The sequence below is a fragment of the Balaenoptera borealis genome (assembly GCF_965194805.1).
Source record: "Balaenoptera borealis genome assembly, chromosome: 1".
Taxonomy (NCBI): Eukaryota; Metazoa; Chordata; class Mammalia; order Artiodactyla; family Balaenopteridae; genus Balaenoptera; species Balaenoptera borealis.
The window spans coordinates 159,563,350-159,589,336 of record NC_138860.1 but is presented as its reverse complement, the minus strand read 5'-3'; the positions used below and the strand labels follow the sequence as shown (position 1 = coordinate 159,589,336).

The 25,987-nt window shown below is 40.3% G+C and overlaps 3 protein-coding genes across 13 annotated transcripts in view; 2 read left to right on the top strand and 1 right to left on the bottom strand.

The window, feature by feature from the left end:
• Positions 1-11,040, bottom strand: part of ZMYND12 (zinc finger MYND-type containing 12) — a 37,497-nt gene extending 26,457 nt beyond the window's left edge. The window contains exons 1-2 of one of the 3 annotated variants that reach the window (XR_014243579.1): positions 10,768-11,040; positions 229-370 (exon numbers count right to left, since the gene is read on the bottom strand). Coding sequence is in view for 2 of the 3 variants with exons in the window: in XM_082388943.1 (XP_082245069.1) it covers positions 229-370; positions 10,768-10,877 (252 nt within the window). In the remaining variant the exon portion in view is untranslated. The remainder of the gene's footprint in view (positions 1-228; positions 371-10,767) is intronic. The other 2 variants (XM_082388943.1, XM_082388944.1) reach the window with 2 other exon arrangements.
• A 252-nt stretch (positions 11,041-11,292) lies between these two features.
• Positions 11,293-25,785, top strand: PPCS (phosphopantothenoylcysteine synthetase; the record flags this gene model as incomplete). 5 transcript variants are annotated; one of them, XM_082389050.1, is made up of 4 exons in its annotated part: positions 11,293-11,951; positions 12,122-12,225; positions 21,900-21,958; positions 25,679-25,785. In XM_082389050.1, the coding sequence occupies exons 1-4, from the start codon at positions 11,444-11,446 to the stop codon at positions 25,692-25,694; spliced, it is 687 nt and encodes a 228-aa protein (XP_082245176.1). In that variant the 5' UTR covers positions 11,293-11,443. The 5 variants fall into 5 exon arrangements, with proteins under 5 accessions (XP_082245176.1, XP_082245179.1, XP_082245175.1 ...); XM_082389053.1 differs by lacking the exon at positions 21,900-21,958 and having other exon boundaries at positions 25,679-25,783; XM_082389049.1 differs by lacking the exons at positions 21,900-21,958; positions 25,679-25,785 and adding an exon at positions 13,996-14,868.
• The window catches only part of CCDC30 (coiled-coil domain containing 30), a 156,535-nt gene continuing 156,275 nt past the window's right edge, over positions 25,728-25,987 (top strand). For all 5 annotated transcript variants that reach the window (XM_082387700.1, XM_082387699.1, XM_082387698.1 and 2 more), the window contains exon 1: positions 25,728-25,856. In XM_082387700.1, the coding sequence (XP_082243826.1) occupies positions 25,839-25,856 (18 nt within the window). In that variant the 5' untranslated portion in view covers positions 25,728-25,838. The remainder of the gene's footprint in view (positions 25,857-25,987) is intronic.

The window sequence follows — 25,987 nt, the reverse complement described above, 5'->3', positions numbered from 1 at the left end:
TCAAGCCACCCAGTCTGTGGTACTTCGTTACGGCAGCTCTTGGAAACGAATGCTGCAGGTTTCCAGTAGATATGTGGAGAACAACAATGGTATTGAGCACATAAAGACATAAAACCAAGTCTCTGCCCTCAGAGGTTGTAGTTTAGTGACCGCGCACAGTACAACCTTTCCCCTGGACAGGTTCTCTGCACCCGTGAGTTAACCCTGCAACCGTCCTATAAGCCCTACCTGCCGCTGCTGCCGCTGCTGCAGGCCATGCTGCCGTTCTTCCTCTGAGTTGTAGAAGGGCATGGAAGTGCGCAGGGGAATCAGGAGCTGACATATCTTCTCATGGATGCTGCCCCAATCAGCTCTTTGATGAGCCACACCACTGACAACAAAAACATGGACTTCATTATCTTTACGTTTGGCTTGACCACTGATTCTCCTGGCCCTACTGCTGGCCCAGCCCTAGAAACTAGAAAAGTAAGCTCAGCGCAAACCAGGCAGGGAGCCCAAAGCCATTTCTGACACAAATCGCTTTTCCTTCATGTGGTTATTGGATGGTGTAAAAACCAGGGGTGTGGGAGGATGTTGTTTCTGCAGGCAGTTATATGCCGTGGTTATTCTGCTTTTCTTCTTCATTAATAACAACAAAGGCAACTTTAACTCTGCATTGGTCTAAGGGCATTTTCAAAATATCTGAACACTGAAGCTGATGAATTTAAGGGTCTTTTTCTTAGGGAAAGGAAAGAAATTTACATTTGATGAGGCTCTAGGAGACACTTTCCCAATAATTAGTATGTATACCAATTATAGGTATATATATATATATATATATATACACCAATTATAGGTGTATATATATATACCAATTATAGGTATATATATATATATATACACCAATTATAGGTGTATATATATATACCAATTATAGGTATATATATATATATATATATATATATATATATATATATATGTTGCATGGCTTGGGAGAGCACCATTTGCATTGTCTTCTGTGCTCTAGGAGGGCCATTCACATAGAAAACACTGTGAATGCCCTCCAGTCCTAGTGGTGCAGCAGGTGGTCATGAAAGTAACTGTTTAACTTTTTGAAAACAAGACAAAATCATTATTTTCTTAAGGCAAGGAAGCACGGGTGTCGAGAGTGAGTAGTTACTCTAGGCCTGTACTCCAAAGCCAGTCATTTTTTAGTTCTCCAGAGGGAAGCATTGTGGCAGTTTGGTATACAGCTTTTCTGACTGTTTTATATGCATACTTAGTATTTTTTAAACACTTAATTGGACAGCACAAATATAGAACATTCGCATCATTGCAGAAAAATTCTATTGGACAGCACCCCTATAGAGAATCTACTCCCATTCTTTTTCTTTTCTTTTTTTTTTTTTTTTTTATGGCCACGCCATGTGGCTTGTAGGATCTTAGTTCCCCCGACCAGGGACTGAACCCACATCCTTGGTAGTGAAAGCGTGGAGTCCCAACCACTGGGCCACCAGGGAATTCCCTCCTATTCCTTACATAATTGCCTCTATGAATGACTCCCAAATCTATTACCCAATCTGACCCTTCCTCCAAATATTTTTATATAATTGATACATAATTGATATTGATATATAATTCACATACAATAAAAGTCATCCGCTTAAAGTGCACAGTTCAATGTTTTTATTATATTCATGAGGTCATATAGCGATCACCCTATCTAATTTCAGGGCATTTTCATCACTCAAAAAAGAAACTCCATTTATTCTAGCAGGTACTCTCATTCTTCCCTCCACCCACTGTTGCCCAGAAGCCACTAATCTATTTTCTCTGTGCATTTGCCTGTTCTGGACTTTGCATATAAACGGAAGCAGACAATATGCCTTTTATGTCTGTATTCTTTACTACTGAATGCTATTCCACCGAATGGCTATATCATTTTTTGTCTATCCATTCATCAGTTGGTAGATATTTGGGTTGTTTCCAGTTTTTGGCTATTATTATTAATGAACATTTGTGTACAAATTTTTTGTGCAAACATATGTTTTCAATTCTCTTGGGTACACCTAAGAATGGAATTTCTGGGTTATACAGTAACTTTATGATTAAACTTTTGAGGACTGCCAAACTGTTTCAACATAGGTTGTACTACTTTACAATCCCACCAGTGATGTATGAGGGTTCCATTTTTTCTACATCCTCGTCAATGCTTGCTATTTTCTGTCCTTTTTTATTACAGTCATTATAGTGTGTTTGAAGTAGTATCTCATTGTGGTTTTATTTTGCATTCCCTTAATAACTAATAATGTTGAGCATCATTTTATGTGCTTACTGGCCATTTGTATATCTTCTTTGAAGAAATGTTGATTCAAATCCTTTGCCCATTTTTTTAAACCAGGTCCTTTATCTTTTTATTGTTGAGTTTTAAGTGTTCTTTTCATATTCTGGATAATAGATCCTTAACAGATATATGATCTGCAAATATTTTCTCCAATTCTGTGGGTTGTTTTTCACTTTCTTGATAGTGTTCTCTGATGCACAAAAGTTCTTCATTTTGATGGTGCCCAACTTATCTATTTTTCCTTTGGTTCCTTGTGCTTTTAGTGTCATATCTAAGAACTGTTCCCTAATCCAAGATCACACAGATTTACAACTATGCTTCCTTTTAAAAGTTTTATGATTTTAGCTCTTATATTTAAGTCTTTTTGAACATGTTGTAAAGTATGGGTCCAAATTCTTCTTTTGCATGTGGATATCCAGTTATCCCTGCACCATTTGGAAGGGACCATTCTTTCCTTAACTGAATGGTCTTGACACCCTTGTTGAAAATCAATTGACCATACAATTAATCTACAACTAAGGAGACAAAAATATACGATGGAGAAAAGAAAGTCTGTTCAAAAAGTGGTGCTGGGAAAATTGGACAGCTACATGTAAAAGAACATTCTCTAACACCATATACAAAAATAAACTCAAAATGTATGTAAGACCAGAAACCATAAAACTCCTAGAGGAAAACATAGGCAGGAACACTCTCTGACATAAATCACAGCAATATTTTTTTGGATCTGTCACCTAAAGCAAAGGAAATAAAAGCAAAAATAAACAAATGGGACCTAATTAAACTTAAAAGCTTTTGCACAGCAAAGGAAACCACTGACAAAATGAAAAGACAACCTACTGAATGGGAGAAAATATTTGCAAATGATACGACCATCATATATAATCCATCATATATAAATAGCTCATACAACTCAACATCAAAAAAACCAACAACCCAATAAAAAATAGGAAGAAGAACTGAGTAGACATTTTTCCATAAAAGGCATGTAGATGGCCAAGAGGCACATGAAAAGATGCTCAACATCACTAATCATCAGTTAAATGCAAATCAAAACCACAATGGCTATCATCAAAAAAGAACACAAGTAACAAATGTTGGCAAGGATGCGGAGAAAAGGGAACCCTCATACACTGTTGGGGGAAATGTAAATTGGTGCAGCCACTGTGGAAGACAGTATGGAGGATTCTCAAAAAACTATAAAAATAGAATTACCATATGACCCAGCAATTCCACTCCTGGGTATATAGCCAAAAAAAATCCCCCAAAACATTCATTTGAAAAGATACATGCACCCCAATATTTATAGCAGCACTATTTACAGCTGCCAAGATACGGAAGCAACCTAAGTGTCCATCACCACATGAATGGATAAAGAAGATGTGACATATATATATATATACACATACACACACACACATACTGGAATACTACTAAGATGAAATTTTGCCATTTGCAGCAACATGGATGGACTTGGAGGGTATTATGCTAAGTGAAACAAGTCAGACAGAGAAAGGCAAATACTGTAATGATATCACTTATATGTGGAATCTAAAAAATACAACAAATTAGTGACTATAACAAAAAAGAAGCAGACTCGTTGATATAGAGAACAAACTAGTGGCTACCAGTAGGGAGAGGGGCAATATAGGGGTATAGGGTTAAGAGGTACAAACTACTATGTATAAAATAAGTTACAAGGATATATTGTACAACATGGGGAATATAGCCATATTTATAATAACTATAAATGGAATATAATCTATATTTCATTTTTAAAAACTGCAAAAAAAAAAAAAAGAAAAAGAAAATCAATTGGCTATAGATGTATGTGCTTATTTTTGGACTCTCAATTCTATTCCATCAATCTATAGGTCTATCCTTATTCCAGTACCACACTATCTTTATTACTGTAGCTTTGTAGTAAATTTTGAAATTGAGAAATGTGAGTCCTCCAACTTTGTTCTTTTTTGAGATTTTAGCTATTCTGGGTCCCTTTCATTTTCATATGAATTTTAGGATAAGAGTGTCCATTTGTGCGAAAATGACAATTGGAATTTTTACAGGGATTGCATTGAATCTGCAGATCAAACTGTTTCATATTAAGTCTCCCAGTCTATGAATATAAAATATCTTTCCACTTATTTAGGTTTTCTTTAATTTTGTTCAACAATATTTTGTATTTTTCCAGTGTATAAGTCTTGTACTTCTATGGTTATTCCTTTATTTAAAGTGCTATTGTAAATGGAATAGCTGTCTTAATTTCATTTTCAGATTGCTCATTGCTAGCATACAGAAATATAACTGATTTTTGCATATTTATCTTGTATATCCTGTAAACTTGCTGAATTCATTTATTAGCTCTAGTAGTTTTTTTGTGGGTTCTTTAGGGGTTTCTCTATATAAGATCATGTCATCTGTGAAGAGAGATACTTTTACTCCTTCTTTTCCAAGCTGGATGCTTTTTATTTCATTGTCTTCCCTAATTGCCCCAACTAGAACCTCTAGTACAACGTTGAATAGAAGTGGTGAAAGTGACACGCTTGCCTCATTTCTGATTTTACAGGTGAAAGATTTTATAGTCTTTGACTATTAAGTATGATGCTAATGCTGTGTTTCTCTATGGTTTTTTCATATATACTCTTTACCAAGTTACAGAAATTCCTTTCTATTCTTACTTTGTTAAGTATTTTTATCATGAAGGGTGTTGGATTTTGCCAAGTGTTTTTTCTGTATCTATTGAGATGATTATATGATTTTTTTCTTTATTCTATTAAGATGATGTTTTATATTGATTGATTTTCATATGTTGAACCAACCTTGAATTCCTGGGAGAAATTCCATTTGGTCATGATATATAATTCTTTTTATATTCTGCTGGATTTGGTCTACTAATATTTTGTTAAGGATTTCTGCATCTATATTCATAAGGGATATTGGTCTGTAGTTTCCTTTTGATGTTTTTCTCTGGTTTTGGTGTTAGGATAATATTGGCCTCATAAAAAGTTGGGAACTCTTCCCTCCTCTTCTATTTTTTGGAAGAGTTTGTGAAGAATTGTTAAGTCTTCTTTAAATATTTGACAGAATTCACCAGTGAAATCTTCCTAGGCTTTTCTTTGTGAAAAGGTTTTTGATTACTTAGCTAAATCTCTTTATTTATAGACCTACTCAGATATTCTATTTCTTCTTGAGTCAGTTTTGGTAGTTTGTGTCTTATTAGGAATATATTTCATCTAGGTCTTCAAATTTGTTGGCATACAATTGTACATAGTATTCTCTTATAACCCCTTTTATTTCTGTAAAGTTGGTAGCAATGTCTCCACTTTCATTTTCTTTTTTTTAATATTTACTTACTTATTTATTTGGCTGAGCCGGGTCGTAGTCGCGGCATGCAGGATCTTCATTGAGGCATGCGGAATCTTTAGTTGCAGCACGCAGGATCTTTAGTTGCAGCATGTGAACTCTCAGTTGTGGCATGTGGGATCTAGTTCCCTGACCAGGGATCGAACCCGGGCCTGCTGCACTGGGAGCGCAGAGCCTTAGCCACTGGACCACAAGGGAAGTCCCTCCACTTCCATTTTCTGATTTTAGTAACTTGAGTCTTCTTTTCTTGGTCAGTCTAGCTGAAGTTTTGTCAATTTTGACCTTTTTAAAGAAACAACTTTTGGTTTTGTTGATTCTCTGTATTGTTTTCCTATCTTTTATTTCATTTATGTCTGCTGTAATCTTCACTATTTCCCTCCTGCTAGCTTTGCGTTGAGTTTGCTCTTCTTTCTCTACTCCTTAAAGTGTAAGACTAGGTTATTGGTTTGAGATCTTCCTTCTTTTTTAGCTGTGTTTACAGCTATAAATTTCCTTCTAGGTACTGCTTTCACTGCATCACATCAGTTTTAGTATGTTGTGCTTTTGTTTTCATTTCATCTCAAAGCATTTTCTAATTTCTCTTGTGATTTCTTCTTTGACCCACTGGTTGTTTGTGTTATTTCTACACATTCATAAATTTACCAAACTTCCTTCTCTTATTGACTACTAATTTCATTCCATTGTGGTTGAAGAACATACCTTGTATATTTTCAATCCTTATAAATTTACTGAGATTTTTTAATGATCGAACAGCTTGTCGACCCTGGAGAATGTTCCATATGCACTTGAGAAGAAAGTATATTCTGTATTCTATAAATGTCTGTTAGGTCTAGTTCATTTATAGTGTTGTTCAGGTCTTAAATTTCCCTGCTGATCTTTTGTCCAGTTGTTCTATTCATTATTGAAAGGCAGATATTGAAGTGTCCAACTATTACTATTGAATTATTTATTTCTCCCTTCAGTTCTGACAGTTATTGCTTCATGTATTTTGAGACTGTGGTTGGATGCATACAATCATGGGTTTCTGCATTACTATTGCCTATTATATATTTTTATTTAAATGTGAGAAAGTTAGCTATTTGATTCCATTTACACATATTCCAAAACAGGTAACAATAACCTAGGGCAGGGATTAGCAAAGTTTTTCTTGGGGCCAGACAGTAAATTTTGGGCTTTGCGAGCTACTTGGTCTCTGTTGCAACTACTCAACTCTGTTGTTGTAGCATAAAAGCAGTCATAGACAATACATAGCTGTGTTCAAATACTCTCTCTCCTTCCTTTCTTCTGGGACAACAGAAATGCGATAAAATATCTTCTTTATAAACTGTGACAGCTCTCACAGAAATGACAAAAAGCATTTTTAAGGGTTTTTTGATAATTATTGAAAACAAATCAATAAAAGCACTTAACAGCCAAAATAAAGAAATAGGTGACTTCCACAGGGTATTTATTTAATACGGGCTTACTGAGTAATTGTGTGAGCAATGGAAATATTAACTTACTTAACTGCCTGAACTTTTTTTCTACAGACAGCACCTGCATATCTTGCCTTTCTAAAGAAAGGGCGCATATTTATATATTCCTGAGCTCTCTTTATTCATCTGTATCACCCCTCACAGCCATCACTGGGTCATGCATAAAGAAGGAGTTGAAAAGTATGCTTTCAAATTAGGGCTCACAATCAAATAGCTTGTGGGCCAGACATGTTTTGTTTGGCCATTACCATGTTTTTTAAACTAATTTGAATGTCGTTAGGCGGGGCATTCATTCTCCAGTTCACCACAGATCTTACTATTGAATACCACTTCACTGTTTTCTCTTCCTGGACAGTGAAAGCATTTTAATTTGTGCCCCATATGTTAAATGAAAGGAAAAATTATTGCAAATTACTCTTACCTATATGCTACGACTTACTAACCTATAGTATTGAAGCCTCTTTCACCTATAATGTTTCACTGTGTACTTTAATAAAATTGCCTTCTCTTAAAAATGTTCTATTTCCTGGGAACATTCTCACAATCCAACACAGAATGATATGCACAAGATTACACAGAGTGTATAAAATAAATGTATTTATAGGAAAAGAGCATAAAGAAATTCACCAAAATGTCAGGCTATTAATTATCTGGGTTGTGAGATTATGGATTATTTTTCATCTTTATATTTTGTATTTTCAAGTTTTCTGTAGTGTGCATGAATTACATTTATAATTGGGAAAAATTATTTTGCAAAAAAATAAACTTTCACAAATTCAAGTTGACTGTCCTTCCTGCTCTTTAAATTTGGGATGAGGAAAAACAATATTTATTGAGTGCCAGCATGGTCTCAGGCATGGGGCTAGATGCTTTACATTCAACTGTGAAAACCCTGGAAGGGGATATTAAAGGCCCTCATTTGTGAGATATAGAACAATTATCACAGTTTTATTTTCTGGAAAAATCATGAAATCTCTAGGACACAAGGATATAGAAGTCTGGAGCAAAGGTAGGGGGAGAGTAGAAGACCTTAAAAATAATTAAAGGAGGTGAAAGAAGAGAAAGAAAATAATGGAGGATAAGGGCATAGGAAATAATTTATTCATGCATTCATCAAATATTTAGTTTCAATTATTTCAAGATACTTTGCTGGAGACCATAGGTTATACACAGATGGGTCTGAAACAGATCAAAAGATAACATACATATGACAGTCCTTCTACATATTCAACATAATATCCTGCATTAACAGAGCATAATAAAATTGAGCTAACATGTTCGCCAACAACTAAAGTGAGGCAGGGAAATAAGAGTCATCTGAGAGGTACAGAGTAAGTACAAAGTGAGTTGAGAGGAAGGAGGAATTGCTTCTGGCTGGAGGGATGAAGGGGACAGGGGAAGAGGTAGGTGCTCATATCAGGCAAAGGAGTCTTATCTCTCCCCAGAGTGCCAGTCCTGTACTTAAAATTGTTTACTCAGGACTTCCCTAGCGGTCCAGTGGTTCCAACGCAGGGGACCCGGGTTCAATCCCTGGTTGGGGAACTAAGATCCTACAAACTGCGCGGCCCAGCCAGAAAAAAAAAAAAAGACAGATATTAAACAAGTAAAACAAAAACATAAAAGTACAGAAAAAGTGAAGAAAAAATGTGAGAGAGAAAATCAGAGACGGGCATTTAGGTTGGGTTTTCCAGAAAGACCTCTTCGAAGAAATAACATTTCTGAGAACAGAAAGATGAAAGAGAGCTAGGAAGATTCGTGATTGTAGGGAAAGTTCCCAGCAAAGGCAACGGCCTGGGCAAAGAAACTGAGGGAGGAAAAGAGTTGGCAAATTAGAATTGAAAGAAAGCCTCTGTAACTGCAACAAGGAAAACAGGGGATGACTGGTGGGAAATGAAGATAGAGAAGCAACCAGGGCTTTGTAGTTTCTGTTACAAATTCTAAATTGTATTCTATATGCATTGAAGAAACAGCAATGAAAACACAGATGCTGTCCTTGCCCTCATGGGGCATACAGCCTAGTGAGGAATACAGACCACTGAACAAGTGATTTCAATCCATGTCATAAATCTGAGGCTAAGGGACCTAAAGAGTGCTGTGAAAGCACTGAGGAGGGACACCTAATTCAGTCTCCACTGGGACCACTGCAACTGAGAAGTTACGCAGCCTTCAGTGTCTACCTTCCAATCTAAAACCATCCATGACCCCCCAGAGGATAAATTCCAAACTCCTTGATCTCATGTCACTGTTTAGCCCTAATCTTTATCTTCTTGGTTTAAACTCCTACTACTACCTATCACAATGATTTTTAAACTTTTTTTTTTAACTCAGCGTACAGTAGGAAATACATTTCACTAGTACAAAGACACATATCCACATAAATCATTAAAACAAAAGTTTCAAGAAACAATTCAAGTAGGATTATTCTGATACTTTCTATTTTTTTTTTTTTTTCTTAAAATGCTGGTTGTGATTTATTCATGACCCGCTAATGGGCCCTGGACTGCAGTCTGAAAATCAGTGACTGCTTCCTCCACGGTTACCTTCTCTACCCACCTCTGAACAAAGTCTGTTCTCTCACCCTTTACCCAAGCAGTCCTGCATGCCAGGAGTGCTCTACCTTTCCTTCTTCATTGTTCATTCACCTAGCAATTTCCTTCTGACCTCTCAAGACCCAGCGCAAATGTCACTTCTTCAGAGGAACCTTTCCAGATACTGCCCCATCACCATGCTTCCATCCTTAGAGGTCCCAGGGAATAGTACTCCCTGAGTGACAGCACTTGTCATGTAGGGTTGTATTATAATGACTTTCTTTTTTAAACAAGTTACTTGGCTCTGGACTAGGTTTCTGGACGTCAGCAACCTAGCTGTTTTATCTCAGGTGCCAAATAGGGTCCAATCTGAAGCAAAGATCAGTGGGTGTTATGCTGAATAAATGAAAACTGATCTCATCTTGTACTACCCTCCCCACACTGTCACCATCTTGGCTATGCTCTGACAAACTAACTTTCTATCTATTCCTCAAACACACCAGAGTCTTCCCTCCCTCGGAGCCTCACTGTGCCACTCTTCCCCCAGCATTTCCCTGGCGGGCTGTTCCTACTCTAACTTCAGATCAATAGTCTACCTTCAGAAAGGCTGTCTGCCCAACCTCCCATCACATTTCCTTTGTCTTTATGGCATTTATCACTCTCTGAAATTATCTTGTTTTGTCTGTTGGTTTACTTATCTTTCTCGTTAGATTTTTTTTTTTTTTTTTTGCCAGAGCCGCATGGCATGTGGGATCTTAGTTCCCCGACCAGGGATCGAACCCCCCGCCCCCTACAGTGAAAGCGCGGAGTCTCAATCACTGGACCGCCAGGGAAGTCCCAGAACATTAGATTTTTGAGGGACGTGGTCTCCCGAGTTTCCCCCAGTAAGTTCAGCACCTAGAACAGTGCATAGCGCACAGTAGGCGCGCAACAAAACATCCGGGGAGGAATGATTGAGTGGGAGAGGAAGCGGACGCAGACACAGAAGTCTTAGGGACCTGTCTTGAAGCCGCTTTGAGGGCTCCCTGACTGAGAGAGAGGGGGTTGAGGCGCCCAGGTGCCACGTTTCAGGGCCTACCAGTAGTAAGTGACTGTGCAGGCCCCGCAGACCCGCTCGGCTGGCGCTTCGCACACCTCACAGCAGAGCCGGCGCCCCTTGGGCACCGCAAGAGGGTAGATCACGTTCATGCTGCGGCAAACGGTGTTGTCGGTCTCTAGGACCGTTGCCTGGCGAGGACACACTGGACGGCGGTGTCACGTGACCAACAAGGCGCATCCTCATTCCAAGCATTTCGAGGGCAGGGGGTAGGGGCGTGCCTCGACCGACACTTGGAGTGTGTTTGTAGGGTTTAAAAAAAACAAAAAACAAAACAAGCCCCGCACTACAAATCCAAAGGTTAAATGGCCGGGCACTCAAATTTTAGCGAGGTCCAAGCCTAGCAGAGTCTGTATGGTAGCCGGTAAGGGTCAAACACAGCCAGCTCTTCACCCAGACTAGGAAACTAAACGAGGGGGTGTGACTCCTCCAGCTGCCTGCCCAGCCGAGAACTCCCGCCAGCTCAGTGTCAATTGCGCACGCTGTGGGGCGGAACCAGCACGCATTTCCAGACCTGCAGAAACCCGGCGCTGGCTTGCAGCGCTTGGTAGCGAACCGCCCCCTCACTATTGCGGCTGCGCGTGGGCCAGGTACCGGGGCAGGGGGCGTGGCGCCGAAGACCCTGTAGTTTGCGCTGGCGCGGCGCGTTCCGGGACCGATGGCGGCAGTGGACCTGGTCGCCGAGTTCCCCCAGCCCGCCGGTGCTGCGCGCTGGGCCGAGGTGATGGCTCGGTTCGCCGCCAGGCTAGGCGCGCAGGGCCGACGGGTAGTGTTGGTCACGTCCGGCGGCACCAAGGTCCCCCTGGAAGCCCGGCCTGTGCGCTTCCTGGACAACTTCAGCAGCGGGCGGCGCGGTGCTACCTCGGCCGAAGCCTTCCTGGCCGCGGGCTATGGGGTCCTGTTTCTGTACCGTGCTCGCTCTGCCTTCCCCTTTGCCCACCGCTTCCCGCCCCAGACCTGGCTGTCGGCTCTGCGGCCCTCCGGCCAAGCGGCTTCGGGCTTGCTGAGCTTGGAGGCAGAGGAGAAGGCACTCCCGGGCTTCGCTGCGGCTCTGCGGAGCTACCAGGAGGCTGAGGCTGCCGGCACCTTCCTGGCCATAGAGTTCACCACTTTGGCAGACTATTTGCATCTACTGCAGGCTGCAGCCCAGGCGCTCAATCCTCTAGGTGCGTGCCTTTAGGTGTCCATCGTACCGGGAGGCAGAGCCTTTCCCCCAAGACGCGCATCCCCTTACCCCCTTTTTACCCACGGCTCTCACAGCGGGGGAACCTGAGTTGAAAAGGAGCTGACCCCATACCCTTCTCCGATTTATTACACCCTGTGCTTCTTTTTGCAGGCTCTTCTGCGATGTTTTACCTGGCTGCGGCCGTGTCAGATTTCTATGTTCCTGTGTCTGAAATGCCTGAACACAAGATCCAGTCATCTGGGGGCCCACTGCAGGTGATGGGCGCTTCTCTTCCAGAGATCTGATTCCCTATAACCAATCTTGGGTTAATTTCCTTTTGATCTGGAGATGGCCTTTCTGCATTCCGTATGTGCTAGGCACTAGGGATCAGAGATGACTAAGACACCGCTCTCCCTCAAGGACCTCACAATCTAGTGAGGTTGCTGGACACAGACATAATTACTGTACAGAGTGATAAATGCTCTAGTAGAGGTACGTACAAAGTGAAGTCAGAGCATGGGGTGAGTGAATCTCGGGGAAAGTCAAGGCTTTCTGGAGGAGATGGCTTGAACTGGGTTTTAAAAGATGAGCAGAGGGTGTACCAGACAAAGTAGGGAAGGTCACTCCAGATAGAGTAAACGACTGGAGTTTGGAAATGGGCAGTGTGTTGTGAACTGAAGTTGTTTGGTAAGGCTGGAGAGCCTGGAGAGTGGTGGGGATGGAGGGCAGACTGAAGAGACAGCTTCCTACGTAGAAGATTTTGTATTCCTTCTTAAGGAGCTTGAACTTTATCCTGTGGAGCCAAGGGAAACCAAAGTAGGAGAATGAGATAAAGTTTTTGTTTGAGAAGAACATTCTGGCATCAGTATGAAAGGTGAATTAGAGAGAGTGGTGGGGGGTGATTAGATGGTGGTTATTGTTGCAGTTTAAGGAAGAGGTATGGGGAAGGTAGTGGTGTGGTTGAGATGCTGAGATGATCTGGCTACTTGGAACCTGAGGGAATTCTTAGTCATTTACTGGGTGATACAAGTAGAATTTAAATAGGAGAAACTACCTGTGGGGCACTTGCTGACTTTGTAGAATAGTTCATTTGTTCATTTCTTCAACAAATATTTATTGAGTACCTACTATATGCCAGGCCCTATTGTAGGACCTGGAGATAAAGCAGTGAAAAGAAACATAGTGTGCCCTTGTTTCGATTATATTCTGCAGAGGAGACAATAAGTAAGTCAAATGCATACTATGTTAGGTAGTGATAAATGCTAAGGAGAAAAATAAAGCGGGGAATGGGTATGTGATCCCTATCCCACTTGCTAACTCTTTGAGGAGAAATCCTGACGGTTAGCTTAGTGATTTCATACTTTTTAAATTCTGGGAGCTTTAGTTTATCCTGTAATTCCTGTCATTCTTAGTTCTATCTTGAAAGTACACAAAACGACTCAACATTCCCCTTAGAAGGGATTGAGAATAATATAGTAGTATTTGATGAATGAAAATACAGTCACTTCTGTTTCCTCAATGCTGAGATGGTACGTGACAATTTTATTTTTTTTTTAGAAGTTACAGTTTTTAAATAGAATCAAATAGCCAGTCTAGCAATGCAAGAAATATTTTAGGCTGAGAGGTTTAAAAACTCAACCTTATTTGAGCTTCTGCCAAACTAACATTTGCATAAACAGATTATTTGCATTTGTTTATTTGAGGGTTTGGTTTAAAAAATAAAAGGGAATGTTTGAGAAAATGTAATGCTGTTCTTTAGAGCTCTATTAATGGCGATGAGGTTTGCAGAGCAGGGCTAATTCATAAGACATGGTTTGCCCCAGAATATGTATGAAGCCTTGAAATCAGGCATCCTTATGAACACTACAGAGGCAAGGCTTTTAAGTAAGCATTTAATATGCTTTAAAAAGTTTGAAGTGAGAAATCCCACTTAAACTGACATAGCCAAACATCTGAGTCTCTGCTTCTTTAGTTTCCCTCGAGATTGACCTGGTTGGTAGGTAGTAACCTTGTTTGCTTATTAAGTTTCTCTTTTTCCAATACAGATAACAATGAAGATGGTGCCAAAAATGCTTTCTCCTTTGGTTAAAGACTGGGCTCCCAAAGCATTTATAATTTCCTTTAAGTTGGAGACTGACCCCTCCATTGTAATTGATCGTGCACGGAATGCTTTGGAAATTTATCGACATCAAGTGGTGGTGGCTAATATCCTTGATTCACGTCGGTCCTTTGTGGTTATTATAACCAAAGACTCAGAAACCAAGTTATTGTTATCAGAGGAAGAAGTAGGAAAAGGCATAGAGATAGAAGAGAAGATAGTGGATGATCTTCTGTCTCGACATACCGCTTTTATACATGACAAAAACTGAAGTAAAAAGCCTTTATTTATAGGATCAAAAATTGTTCAGTGGACCAGGGCTCTTACAGGTGGTGAGAACTAGAATAAATCCTTTGCTTTCTTAAAGACAGAAAATGAAGGGGAAAAGCAGTGAGTGGTGTGCAGACGAATATTGCTTGGTGTTTGTCTTTTAAAGGTCTTTTAATACTCATAAAACATGAAAACAAAGGTAAAGCAGTATGACCAAACCACCTGACACACTCACCTGAATGTTATCTTGATTTTGAAAATGATTCAAGTTGTTTCTCACCTAAAAAAAAAAAGAGCTTATTGGGAATTATATTCCTCAAAATATACATGTGGGGCCTGAATATCAATCTTCTTCATACTGTAAAAGGGATTATGGATGCATGAATGGCCATGCTTTGAAGATCAAATATTTGTTCATGCCTACTATGTGATAGGCCCTGAGGATTTTGAGGATTCAAGAGATGAATAAACATGTCTAGTTTGGGAAATGGATATATAAAAAATTAAGTACAATAAAGTGTGTGCCCCAAAGCCAACACAATGGAAAGGATGATGTTGTTTTTTTTTTTTTTTTTTGAAATTTACTAAAGATGGGAGTAGGAGAGAAGGACACCTCCCCAAAGATAGATTACCTATAGAATGATGATTGTCCCACTACATTTACTCCTTGCTTCTTGTCCTAGACTCACTCCATATTTGAGTTAAGAATTTACCTTTCAAATATTTTAGAACTGCTCTTGAGGGAAAGTTAACCCGGGCTTCTACCTGGGGCCATGCAGGGCCCAGTTGGTGCCCACTGCCCTGAAGGAGGCATTACAAGGTGGTAAAGAGTATGGGTTTTGGAATCATCTTAGCCGGGTTAGACCCTTCCAGCTGTGCCACCGATTAGCATTGTAAACTTAGATACCTGACTTAGTTTCCTCATCTATAAAATGGCGATAATTTCTCTGCAAAATAACACCATTTGTTGTGAGGATTAAATAAATAAAATGGTGAAGGTAAAGCATGAGTCTGGCACTTGGCACGTAATTCACATTCAATAAATGGTTGCAATTGCTGTTTTTCTCACTTAGCAAGGCAGTGTTTTCAAAGCTCCCACTGTCCTGGACTTTGAGTTGGGAGTGCAAAAGAAGTGGAGTCCAGAGAAATACCCTAAATGACCCATAGGATGGTCCGGAGTGCAATGTGAAACACTACCATTAAGGACTAGGTAGAAGCAAGTACTCTACCTCACATAAATGAGTTAAAATGCAATTCATGGAGTGAGTTGGGAAGGGTAGCCCAAATTGTGTCTGATAATAGAAGTACAATAAACTTTAATTGAAAAGATATGAACAGAAGTGCTAAGATACATCTAAATACTTCAGGTGAAGTGTTTAGGAAATGTGACTTCATTAAATCAGGAAGCAGAGGAAAAGTAACTGCAGCAATCAGGACTTCTCTGGAGGCAGAAATCCCATTGAACAAAAATCTTAAATTAACTTCTGGTCCAATTGGCAAAACCTAAAAAGCAACAGACTAGGCAGTGGCTGCAGTACTAAAGGGGCATGGAATAAAAGACTGATTTTCTTCCCTACATCTATAGCTTATGTGGATGATGGCTGTCATTATCTTTGACTGTAGAGTGAGGATAAATGGAGTTAGAACTAGAAGTGATTCTGATGTTTGTTTTTATCATAATTATTACTTCCCTTGGGAACCATTTTCTGTTGTGTTTTGTTAATGCTTAAAAACAACCACCACTACCCTAAATGGAATTATTTAGAGTGTTTTCCAATTCGGTTTAGTTTCCATTCAGAGCATTTAAACAGTATTTACACATGTAAAAATTCCAAGAAGTTGTTTTGTTTGTTTGTTTAATCAGCAAGTGGAAGTGTGTAAAGAATGAAAGAAAACTAAGAATGAGGGTGGTCTAATGGTTAGGATGAGGCACTTTCACTGCCTTGGCCGGGTTCAACCCCAAGCCACAGCTCGGACAAAAAAAAAAAACCTAAGAATGAAAAGGAACATAAGTCAGTGAGAGCAAATAAGGAACTTGATCTAGATCGGAGGACTAAGGAAAGTATCCTTGAGGAGGAAATGACGCTTGAACTGCTACACAGAAGTTAAGTGGGCTGGAGGTGATGGTGGTGAGCATCTCAGATAAGAGAGAAAAACACTTGCAAGGGCTCTGGTGCCAGAAGGAGAGATTGAAGCACTTCTAGAAAGTAGTTTATGCGAACAGTATCCGTCCAGATAAAGCATGTAGAACCGGCAAAGCTTTGGAAAGGATCCTATGAGAAACTAGAATAAGACTAAGAAATGTCAAGTATGTGTTTGGGATACCAGCAAAGCAAGGGCCCCAAAACATGAGTAAAATCGAGCTTTGATGAACTAACTAGAATCTTGCAATAAGAGCATTTAAATGAAGATGATAAAAACCGAGGCTATGTTAAATTTTTATTTTTATTTTGCATTACATAGGTGGAGGATACTGTTCACATAAACCGAATTTTCAGTGCTTAGGGCTTCTGAAGGACTTCAGCTTTAGGGATAGTTCTAGTCAAGTCCGGTTTCTTCATTTTTACAATAATAAGCCGATTCCAAAAGTGTTGTGATTTGTCTTAGGTGCCCCACCCAGGTGACAGATTCTGACCTAAAATTCAGAACTCCTAGCAACCTCCCCCTTTAAGAATGAAGTTACTTCTAGAAAAATAAATCCAAGTTTATTAGGCTGGGGCTCTCGATAAGGCCTGGCGGGAAGCTACATGAGAACTATAAACACCCTGTGGCAAAACTTACACTTAAAAGTTGCAAATACGCGCCTGTACGTTACCATGGTTACTGTAGAGCCAATGGGATGAGCCATACCTTCGTTCCCGGAGCTAAGCCAGAGGCCAACGGTCTGCGCCGTAGCAATGGTCTCTGGCAGGAAGCACAGCCCCTGAGCCAATGGTGCGTGTCGTTTCTATGGTTCCCGCCGGAAGGACGCGGCGTCTCCGCAGAGAGCGCGGTTGCTATGACGCCCGTGACCGGACCGGCACCTGCAGCTCTCCGCTGAGCAGCGGTGGAGCGTAGCGGCCCCCAGACACTCACTGCGCTCTCCAAAGGACAATTTCCGGCCTGGTTACTGAGGTTCCCGCCGCAGCCCCAAGGAGGAAAGCAGCTATTCTCCGCTTTTTTTTTTTTTTTTAAGCATTCCAGGTCTTTCCCGCTTTTCTGCCCAGCAGGGCCCGAAACGACAGGAGAAGAGACTCACCTGGCTTGGCCTTTCTCTGCCTGAGGATGGATTCGCCGGTTTCCCGGGACCCACCCGCCTCAGGCCTTTAGAATTAGGCTGCTGCTTTTATTTAAAGACGGCTTAGAACCCTCAGTCTGTTAGGTAGACGTTCCTTTTCTCACTTTCCAGGCGAAGACTCACCCCTGCACAGAGACTGCGTCTGAAGGTCCAGGCCATGACAAAGTCCACCGAGTCACGGATTCCCCTGGTTGTCGGCCTGTGAACAAAGAACTGCCGTTTTCTCCGTTTTGCCCTATGTTCGCCATGCAGAACTTTAATTCCTGATGAAGCTCTGGAGGCCTTTTGTATCCTCAACATCAGACGTCATCAAGTCAGTTACCTTCTGCCTTTCAAGCTACAACCTCATCCACTTCCCTCATTATCCTGAGCGCCAGTTTTCTCATCCTGCTCATTCCGCAGCCATTCTCACGCTTTCTTGTCCACACTGCACACTCCTGAATGTCCACACTGCACACTCCTGAATGTCCATTCGTCTCCACCACCTCTGTCATCTCTACACGACCTCCTTCTTTCCTGCTACAATGCTTTGGGTATCTAAGTATTTCACATTCTCCAGTCCTGGCATCATTTGGAAGATTTTCTTTGTTTCTCTGTGCTACGGCAAGCTTTCTGTCTTGGGTAAACTAGAGACGAGAATGGAGAAGCACACATTGGTAAATACAAACAGTAAATTTCTACTAGTGTGTTTTGAAAGTGGAGGGGAAAAAAATCAAAATGTATTTTTTGGGCTTATCTCAGTCTTATATAAAGAAGGAAGATTGTTCCTTGCTTAAGTGAATACTGTGTTAGACATACATTTTCGTGATGCATTCATGTATGTGAAAAGATCATTCAGAATGATCATGTAACAAGATTTCAACTTTAAGTCCACATGAACCCAAAACCGTGATACGATAGAATTTTCGGGAAAGGAGATGCTTGAAACAGTTCTTGTGCCTCCTTTTCATGTCGGTTTCTTAATCAGAAACATCCCTTGTGATGTGAGTCAAGAAACAACAACAACAAAAAAAAAAAACAGGAGGAATGATTGAAAATAAATATTTTTGGCAAGGGGGCAGGCTTAATAGTCCTAAAAAGACTGGAGCAGAGAGGCCTTAAAAATAGAATATGATTTATTTAGATCCAGTGCAATTGTATTTTAGCATGGAAAACTTTATTTGTCTTAAAGTGTGTGTTTCTCATTGAGTCTTACTGTTCTTAAATGTAAAGTTATTTTGAAGATATGCAAAGTGTACCTTTTTAACAGGTATTTGTGGGGATAGAATGATTTAGATATTTTTATTGCTCAGGCCAATTACAGCAGTTATTTGTGATGTTCATGCTTAAAGCCAAGTCAGGTTTCCAAATACTGAGAAATTCAGCTTTCTTTTTTATAGTAGATTGGAAAAGAAAAACAAGTTCTGCAGCTTTTTCAATTTTTCACATTAAATGGGAACTGAATAAATTCTAACTCTTGAAAAAAGAAGCTGTTAGATGCTATATGGTAAGGAGTTTTCCTTTCCCCTTCCAATATGTATTTATTGAACAAACATCATTATGGCAATATTAACATAAAATTAAAAAAATTTTCCTCTCACCCCTAGCCCAGTGGTTCTAAACCCGGGACAGGTGTGGGGGTATTTTGCTCCATAGGGAACATGTGGCAATGGATGGAGACATTTGTAGTCATCACTACTGGGGATGTATAACTGGTACCTAGTTAGTAGAAGCCAGGGATGCTGCTCTACATTCTACTGTGCACAGAACAACCCCCCACAAGAAAGAATTAGCCAGCCCCAAATGTCAGTAGTGCTGAGGTCGACATATCAACAGTTCATTTTTCTGTTCTGTGTCAGTCTTTGCTTATGTGCATACTTTTTTACATAGTTATAGTGTACATTTTGCCTTTCTTTTTCACTTAATTTTCTATTTTAAGTTCAAACATTGCTACATTGTTCTGAACTTCTAAAAAAAGTATTTCTCATTTTATTCAGGGATGGAAAAGGAATAAAAGGTATAATATATACTGTATTTAAGACATCTGTAAGTTTTAAATTATATTTGGGGAGGAGGAAGAAAGAAGGGCTAGGATGAATAACCCAAGTGCATATCTCAGTTTTCATGGCCATACTCTTTACTGTGTTCGCTTATGTCACTCGAAGACCATGGGATCCAAAGTTCATCCTTTTCTCAGAGCCAGGAGATGTGCTGTAGCATGAGGTATGGTCCTGGCCCCTGCACTGTAGTTGGAGGGCACCTACTAGGAGAAATAAGAACAAGTCGAAACGGCTGCACTCATTCTTTTTGCCCTCCTCCCATTTAAAATTCTTTGTCTCTGTCTCGGTTTGCTTTGACAGCTTTACTGCCTCATTCTTTACATCTAGACATTTTTGGAAGCCCCAAAATGCTACAGGATGTGCTTCTTTGCAGACAGTGGCTTTTTAAGATACTTAATGAGCATTTATTCAGTATCTCCTTTTAAAGAACAGTATTCTTGTATACTTTGTTATGTGCAATTTTAGGCACAGTTTAGATGTCAAAGCATTTAGAATTCAAAGAATGAATTTGTATTACCTCAAGATCTGCATTTTTAGAATTTTCGAATTACTCAACTATCGGGTCTCAATAAATCCACTGGAAAAATGTGAGTTCTGGGATGTCAGAGCAGAACAGGTAGAAGGACCCAGGATTCCAGGCAGAGGGACCCAAATATTCAAAGTCATGGAATAAGCAGCATGATGGGGATCAATCCGTACACTGGCATGAAGGGCTGTCAAGGTGTGGCAGGAGATAAGACGAGAGAGACAGGCGAGAACCAACTTGCGGAGACTCTCTGGTGCCAAGCTAAGTGTTCGAACTCTTCCTGAAAGCAATACGAATGTTAAGCGGCAAGTGACTTGCATTCACAAGGGTCAGTCTGAGAGCTTTGTGGAGTACAGATGGGACGGGGGCCAGCCCAGGAGCAGGGAAATCAGTTAAGGGTGCTATTACACTAAGTTGGGCAAATGATGAGGAGAAGCTAAACTAAGAGAGGATGAACTGGAAAATTATAAAAGATGTAGAGTCTACAAATTCAGGACTGGTTGTCCATGAGAGTGGGATGAATAAGGAGGGGCTAAGGACAACCCCTAGGTTTCTGGCTTGGGAAGCTATATATTGACGGTGATTTTATTAACTGTGGAATACAGAAGGAGGAGCAGGTGTAAGAGAAAGATGAGTGGATTGTTCAAACTGAGTTGTTCACTAGAGAGTTGGATATGCATTGGTCTTAAATAGTAGACTCATTTTGTATTGCCTTCCTAGCCTACATACTCTTCCCTGGAACTTGTACCTCTCCACCAATGCTTGCTTAAAGAGTAGGCTTTGGTGGCCATATTTGTACCCCTACTTCCAAACTATCCCAGCCACAGCTAACTGAATGAGGAATACTGTACAACTAACTTCGGAGAGAGGGGCATGATTTGTTGGGTGAGCAACAAATAATTAATTGTCTCTCTTTCATAAATTTGAACTAAGAGGTAGATAACAGGAATGACAGCCTGAAAAATTACATAGGCTTAGGACTTGGATGGCTGTTTTTAGCTGATGAGTAAGCAAGCAGAGAAGGTCCATCCATGTAGAGAAGCAAGTAAATGGGAGCAGATTCACAAGGAAACCCATAGACAAAGACCTCATGGGTCAGGATAGACTAGTAATGGCTGTCCAGTTCCGTATCCATTTCCCATGTAGCTAGGTTTAGTTTGCAGCATATGCTCTTGTATCATATTCTTCCAGTAACCCTCCTGAGTAGTTGGGATTGGTCAGCTGTAAAGGTGAGAAAACTCATAATAGTAATGGCTTGAAAAAGAAATGTATTTCTCTCACATAAAAGTCAAGAATAAAGCAGCCCAGAACTGATAGGGCAGCATTTTGAAATTGCCAAAGACTCAGATTTCTTCTCTCGCGATGCGATACTCTATTATCCATGGCCTGTGGCTTCCGCCTCATGGTGTCTGGGATGGCTGCTCAAGCTTCAAGCTATCTTGTCTGCATTCCAGCCGGTAGAAAGGGAGAGGAAGAGGAAGAGGGCATCCTGTTCCTTTAAGGACATTTCCTAGGCTAGGTGGCACACAATTCCATTTACATCCCATTGGTCAGAACTTAGTCACACAGCTGTATCAAGCTGAAAGCAGGCATCCCTGTGATCAGTCAAAAAAATTAAGTGTCTTATTTCTGTAGAAAAAGGGAAGAATACATATTGAAGGACAACTGGCAGCTTCTGCCACCTGCACTTGTATTTGTTCTAACTTCAGTGTATTTCTGTTTCTTTCCACTTTTTCTAGATAGACCTGGAGCTTAGCAGAGATGGATTATTATTTAATCCTCCTAACAACCCAATGAGGTAGGCATTACTATTATATCCATTCTATTTGGGGGAAAGCAAAGTTTTAAAAAGTTACATGACTTGTGTTAGTCACACAGCTATAAAGTGATGGAGCCAGGGATTGAACAAAGGTATGTCAGACTCCTTTGCCCGAGCTATTCATCCCCATGATAGTGAGAAGGGCAGAGAGCCAAAGGCAGGGTCCTTAAGAATGGTGGCGTTTGATGGGTCTGTGGAAGAAGAGCCCAGGAAGAACACAGGGGAGGAAAGGCCAGGGAGGTAAGAGTGAAAACAGGAGAAAGTGACGTGGCATCATAGAACAGAGAAAGGAGTGGGCAGATACTGCACAGAGGTCGTATATAAAAAGAGCAGAAACACGTCCAGTTGGATTTGGCATTTTTTAAAATTAATTTATTTATTTAATTTTTGGCCACACAGCTTGTGGTTCCCCGACCAGGGATTTAACCTGGGCCCTCGGCAGTGAGAGCGTAGAGTCCTAACCACTGGACCACCAGGGAATTCCCTGGATTTGGCATTTTGAGCGTCGTTGTAAGAGCAGAAGCCAAATCCAGTGATCTGAGGAGTGTGGAAGATGTGAGAAAGAGGACAGTAACTTGAGGGGGATGTGGTGGGATCAAAGAAGGTTATTTTTGTATCTTTATTTTCAAGATCAGAGACCTCTTGACCTAAGGGCACAATGTCAATAGAGAGGGAGATAATGAGCAAACAGAAAAGAAAAAGCTTCCTTGAGGAAGCAATAGAAGATGGGATCTAGAACACAGGTGAAGGAATTAGCTTTGGTCAGGAGGATGGAAAGCTCCTCCTGGAGGGAAAGAGGGCAGGATCTCTAAAGATGAAGGTTAGTGTATTGGTGGTAGCAGAAGAAGCTTCCAGAGTTTTATGATGGCCTTAGTTTTACTATTGCTGTGGGAGACAAGGTCGTCGACCAGCAGAGGGGAGAGGTGAGATTTGGAGTTTGACGGGAGAGGTGGAAATCCTGAATATTTACCGAGTGAAATGGTAGCAGAAGCTGGCAAAGCGCATAGAATGACCTATGCAAGTAAAGGAGCTTGGCTCAGGCTGCAGACCATGGATTTGTAGTGGCTCCAGTCTGCATACTTGTTGCATTTTTCTCTACCAGCAACTCAGCAAACTAAAATAGGCAGAGAAAAGTCAAATGGTCACACTTTCCCCTGGGTTTGGATTTGCGGGGAAGGTGGGACAAGGAGCTAGATAACTGGGGACGTTGGTGAGAGATTGATTGAAATGAACAACAGTTGGGTCCAGGCTTGAGGGGGAAATAAGTGAAGCCAAAGAGTTTCTGGTAGTTTGAGAGAGGATGTAATGGTCCAGGGACTGGAGAGTTCAACTGTTATTATAGAATAAGTAGAGTTTAAGAGAGCAACAACTTCATACCCATTACTATGGTTATTATTTATAGTTTTATGGCAGTTCCTCAAAAAGTTAAACATAGATTTATATATCCAACAATTCCAAAACAACGAGCAGGGACTCAAACAGATACTTGTTACACCAGTGTTCATAGCAGCGTTATTCACAATAGTCAAAAGGTGGAAACAACCCAAATGTCCATCAACAGATGAATGGATAAACAAAATACATACAATGCCATGTTATTCCACCTTAAAAAAGAAGGAAATTCTGATCCATGCTATAAAGTGGATGAAACCTAAAGACATTATGCTAAGGGAAATAAGCCAGAAATAAAAGGACAAATGTGTGAGTCCACCTATATGAGGTACCTAGAATAGGCAGATTTACAGCTACAGAAAGTAGAATACAGTGGGAAATAGGGACTCATTGTTTAATGGGTACAGAGTTTATGTTTGGGATAATGAAAAAGTTCTGAAAATGGATAGTGGTGATGATAGCACAACAGTGTGAATGTGCTTAATGCCACTGAATTCTACACTGAAGTATGGTTAAAATGGTAAATTTTAAGTTTCATGAATTTACCACACACACAAAGAAGAGCAGAAGGTGGTGGTCAGAGTGGGACATTTGGAGCTGAGATCTGCAGGATTTTAACAGTAGTTTAGGCTATGGCAAGAGCTTGGTTGTAGCCATGGGCATGGATGACTAAGTGGAATGGAGGTTAAAGATCTCTGGCTTTAGAAGGGTGTTCAGTCTAGGAGCTTGGATGAGTTGGGTATTGACTTGCAGCCTCTACCGCCCTCCTGACCAGCCAAGCCCCCTCTTCCTATATCCCTGCTTACCTTCCGATACCCCAAAGCTCCCAGAAGCCAAGGATCCAAAGGTATTCTCAGTATCCCCCATCCCCTTCTCCTTTCAACTTCCTCCAGCCTCAGACTTTCCCACTCCACCCCACAACATGGGGTGTGGGGGTTATGCTACTCTCCGGGGGCAAGCAACTCACAGTATAGGACATGTAATAATTCAAACATTTGTTTTCTAATTATTCACAGTCTCATCAGTTTATCACAACTGTGTTTTAACATTTTGATGTATTTGCTTCCATTCTTTTCCTTCTGTGTCTGGTTTTTACATAGTTGTAATGATACCTTTACGTCTACTTTTTCTCTTTATTATAACATAAGCATTTTTCTGTATTGCCAAATAGGCCTCATAGAACGTAATGTATTCCTAGTGTCTTGGGTGCTCTGATACCCACGACTAAAACCACAAGGAACTGAATAGTGCTAAAAAACCTTGTAGGGAGGAGGGTAAGAGTGCAGACCAGACAATGGGGGTAGGGTGGGGAGGAGCACAAGAAGACTTTTAGCTATAAGTCATGGGGAGGACACATGGGGGCACAAAGATTCAGATCTGGGTCCCTTTTTTTTTTTTTTTTAATGTATCAGATGATAATTAACATTCTGTATATCGTCCACAAAAACTGTTGATGTGAAAAGGATGAGACTCTGGAAAACTTAGCAAGAAAAGATAAAAATAATCAAAATATAGTTTTGCTCTTAAAAAGCAAAACTGAATATAATTATGTAGACTAGCTGCAGTACAACAACAATTATGCTTATCCCTACAATCTGGGTCAGATTAACTTGGTTAAAAGTTATGTTTGATTGTACCAGCAAGTCTTATTCACAGTTAGTGATTCTAGTAACACAGGTACCACTTCATCAATCACCAGACATTTATCTCTCCCCCACCATGTAGTGCAAGCTGTTATGTAGCATGACTACTTCCAAGTTAAAAAAAATTAAAGACAATATCGATGGCAGGCTTAGATCAAGAAGATTTAGAAGAGGGTTGAATGACTTAGAAGTCAACAAAAATTATAAGACATATTCTGTGAGCAAAATAGTTCCTTGATAGTACAGAATTAATGGGCTCTGTAGCTTCCAGAGGAGTCCTTTTATTTCTAAATATTCAAAAGAATAGACAGAAACTTCTTTGGAATTTATAACATCGCAAGGGGCCTTTGGGAGATTTTCAGATTATTAAATTGCAAACCTCAGAACTGGGCAGACAGAAAGCTGATATTTTTTTAATGCATATATTTCATGTCATTTCTTATTTTAGAAGATATAATACAAATCTTCAAAGCTTTAATATTTTTTGTATTGCTAGCTGTTTCATGTAAGTGCTCATTATAAATGGATAACATAACCATTAATTAATAGGAAAACTAAACTATACTTTGTAGAGAGTCTAACTCTACCTATGAGATTTCTTGCATGCTCAGTTGTATATTTACACGTGTGTATACATACACATATGCTTATCTCTTTTATCAAGGGAAAAGTTCAATTAGAAGACTTACTTCACCATCTTGAGAAAGAAGGGATTGAACTCCTTGCCTTTACAGAAGAACAACTCTACTTTGTCTGGTGCTTGTTATAGCAAAGACAGGCTGAGGACTGCTACCAGAAATCTAGAAGAGCTGTCAGGGAAGCACATGGAAGAAATTAAAGAAGTAAGAACTAATATCATAAAGTTTTAAGATAGCTGTGGTTTTGGGACTTCCCTGGTGGTCCAGTGGTTAAGACCCCATGTTTCCAGTGCAGGGGTCATGGGTTCAATCCCTGGTCAGGGAAGTTCCGCATG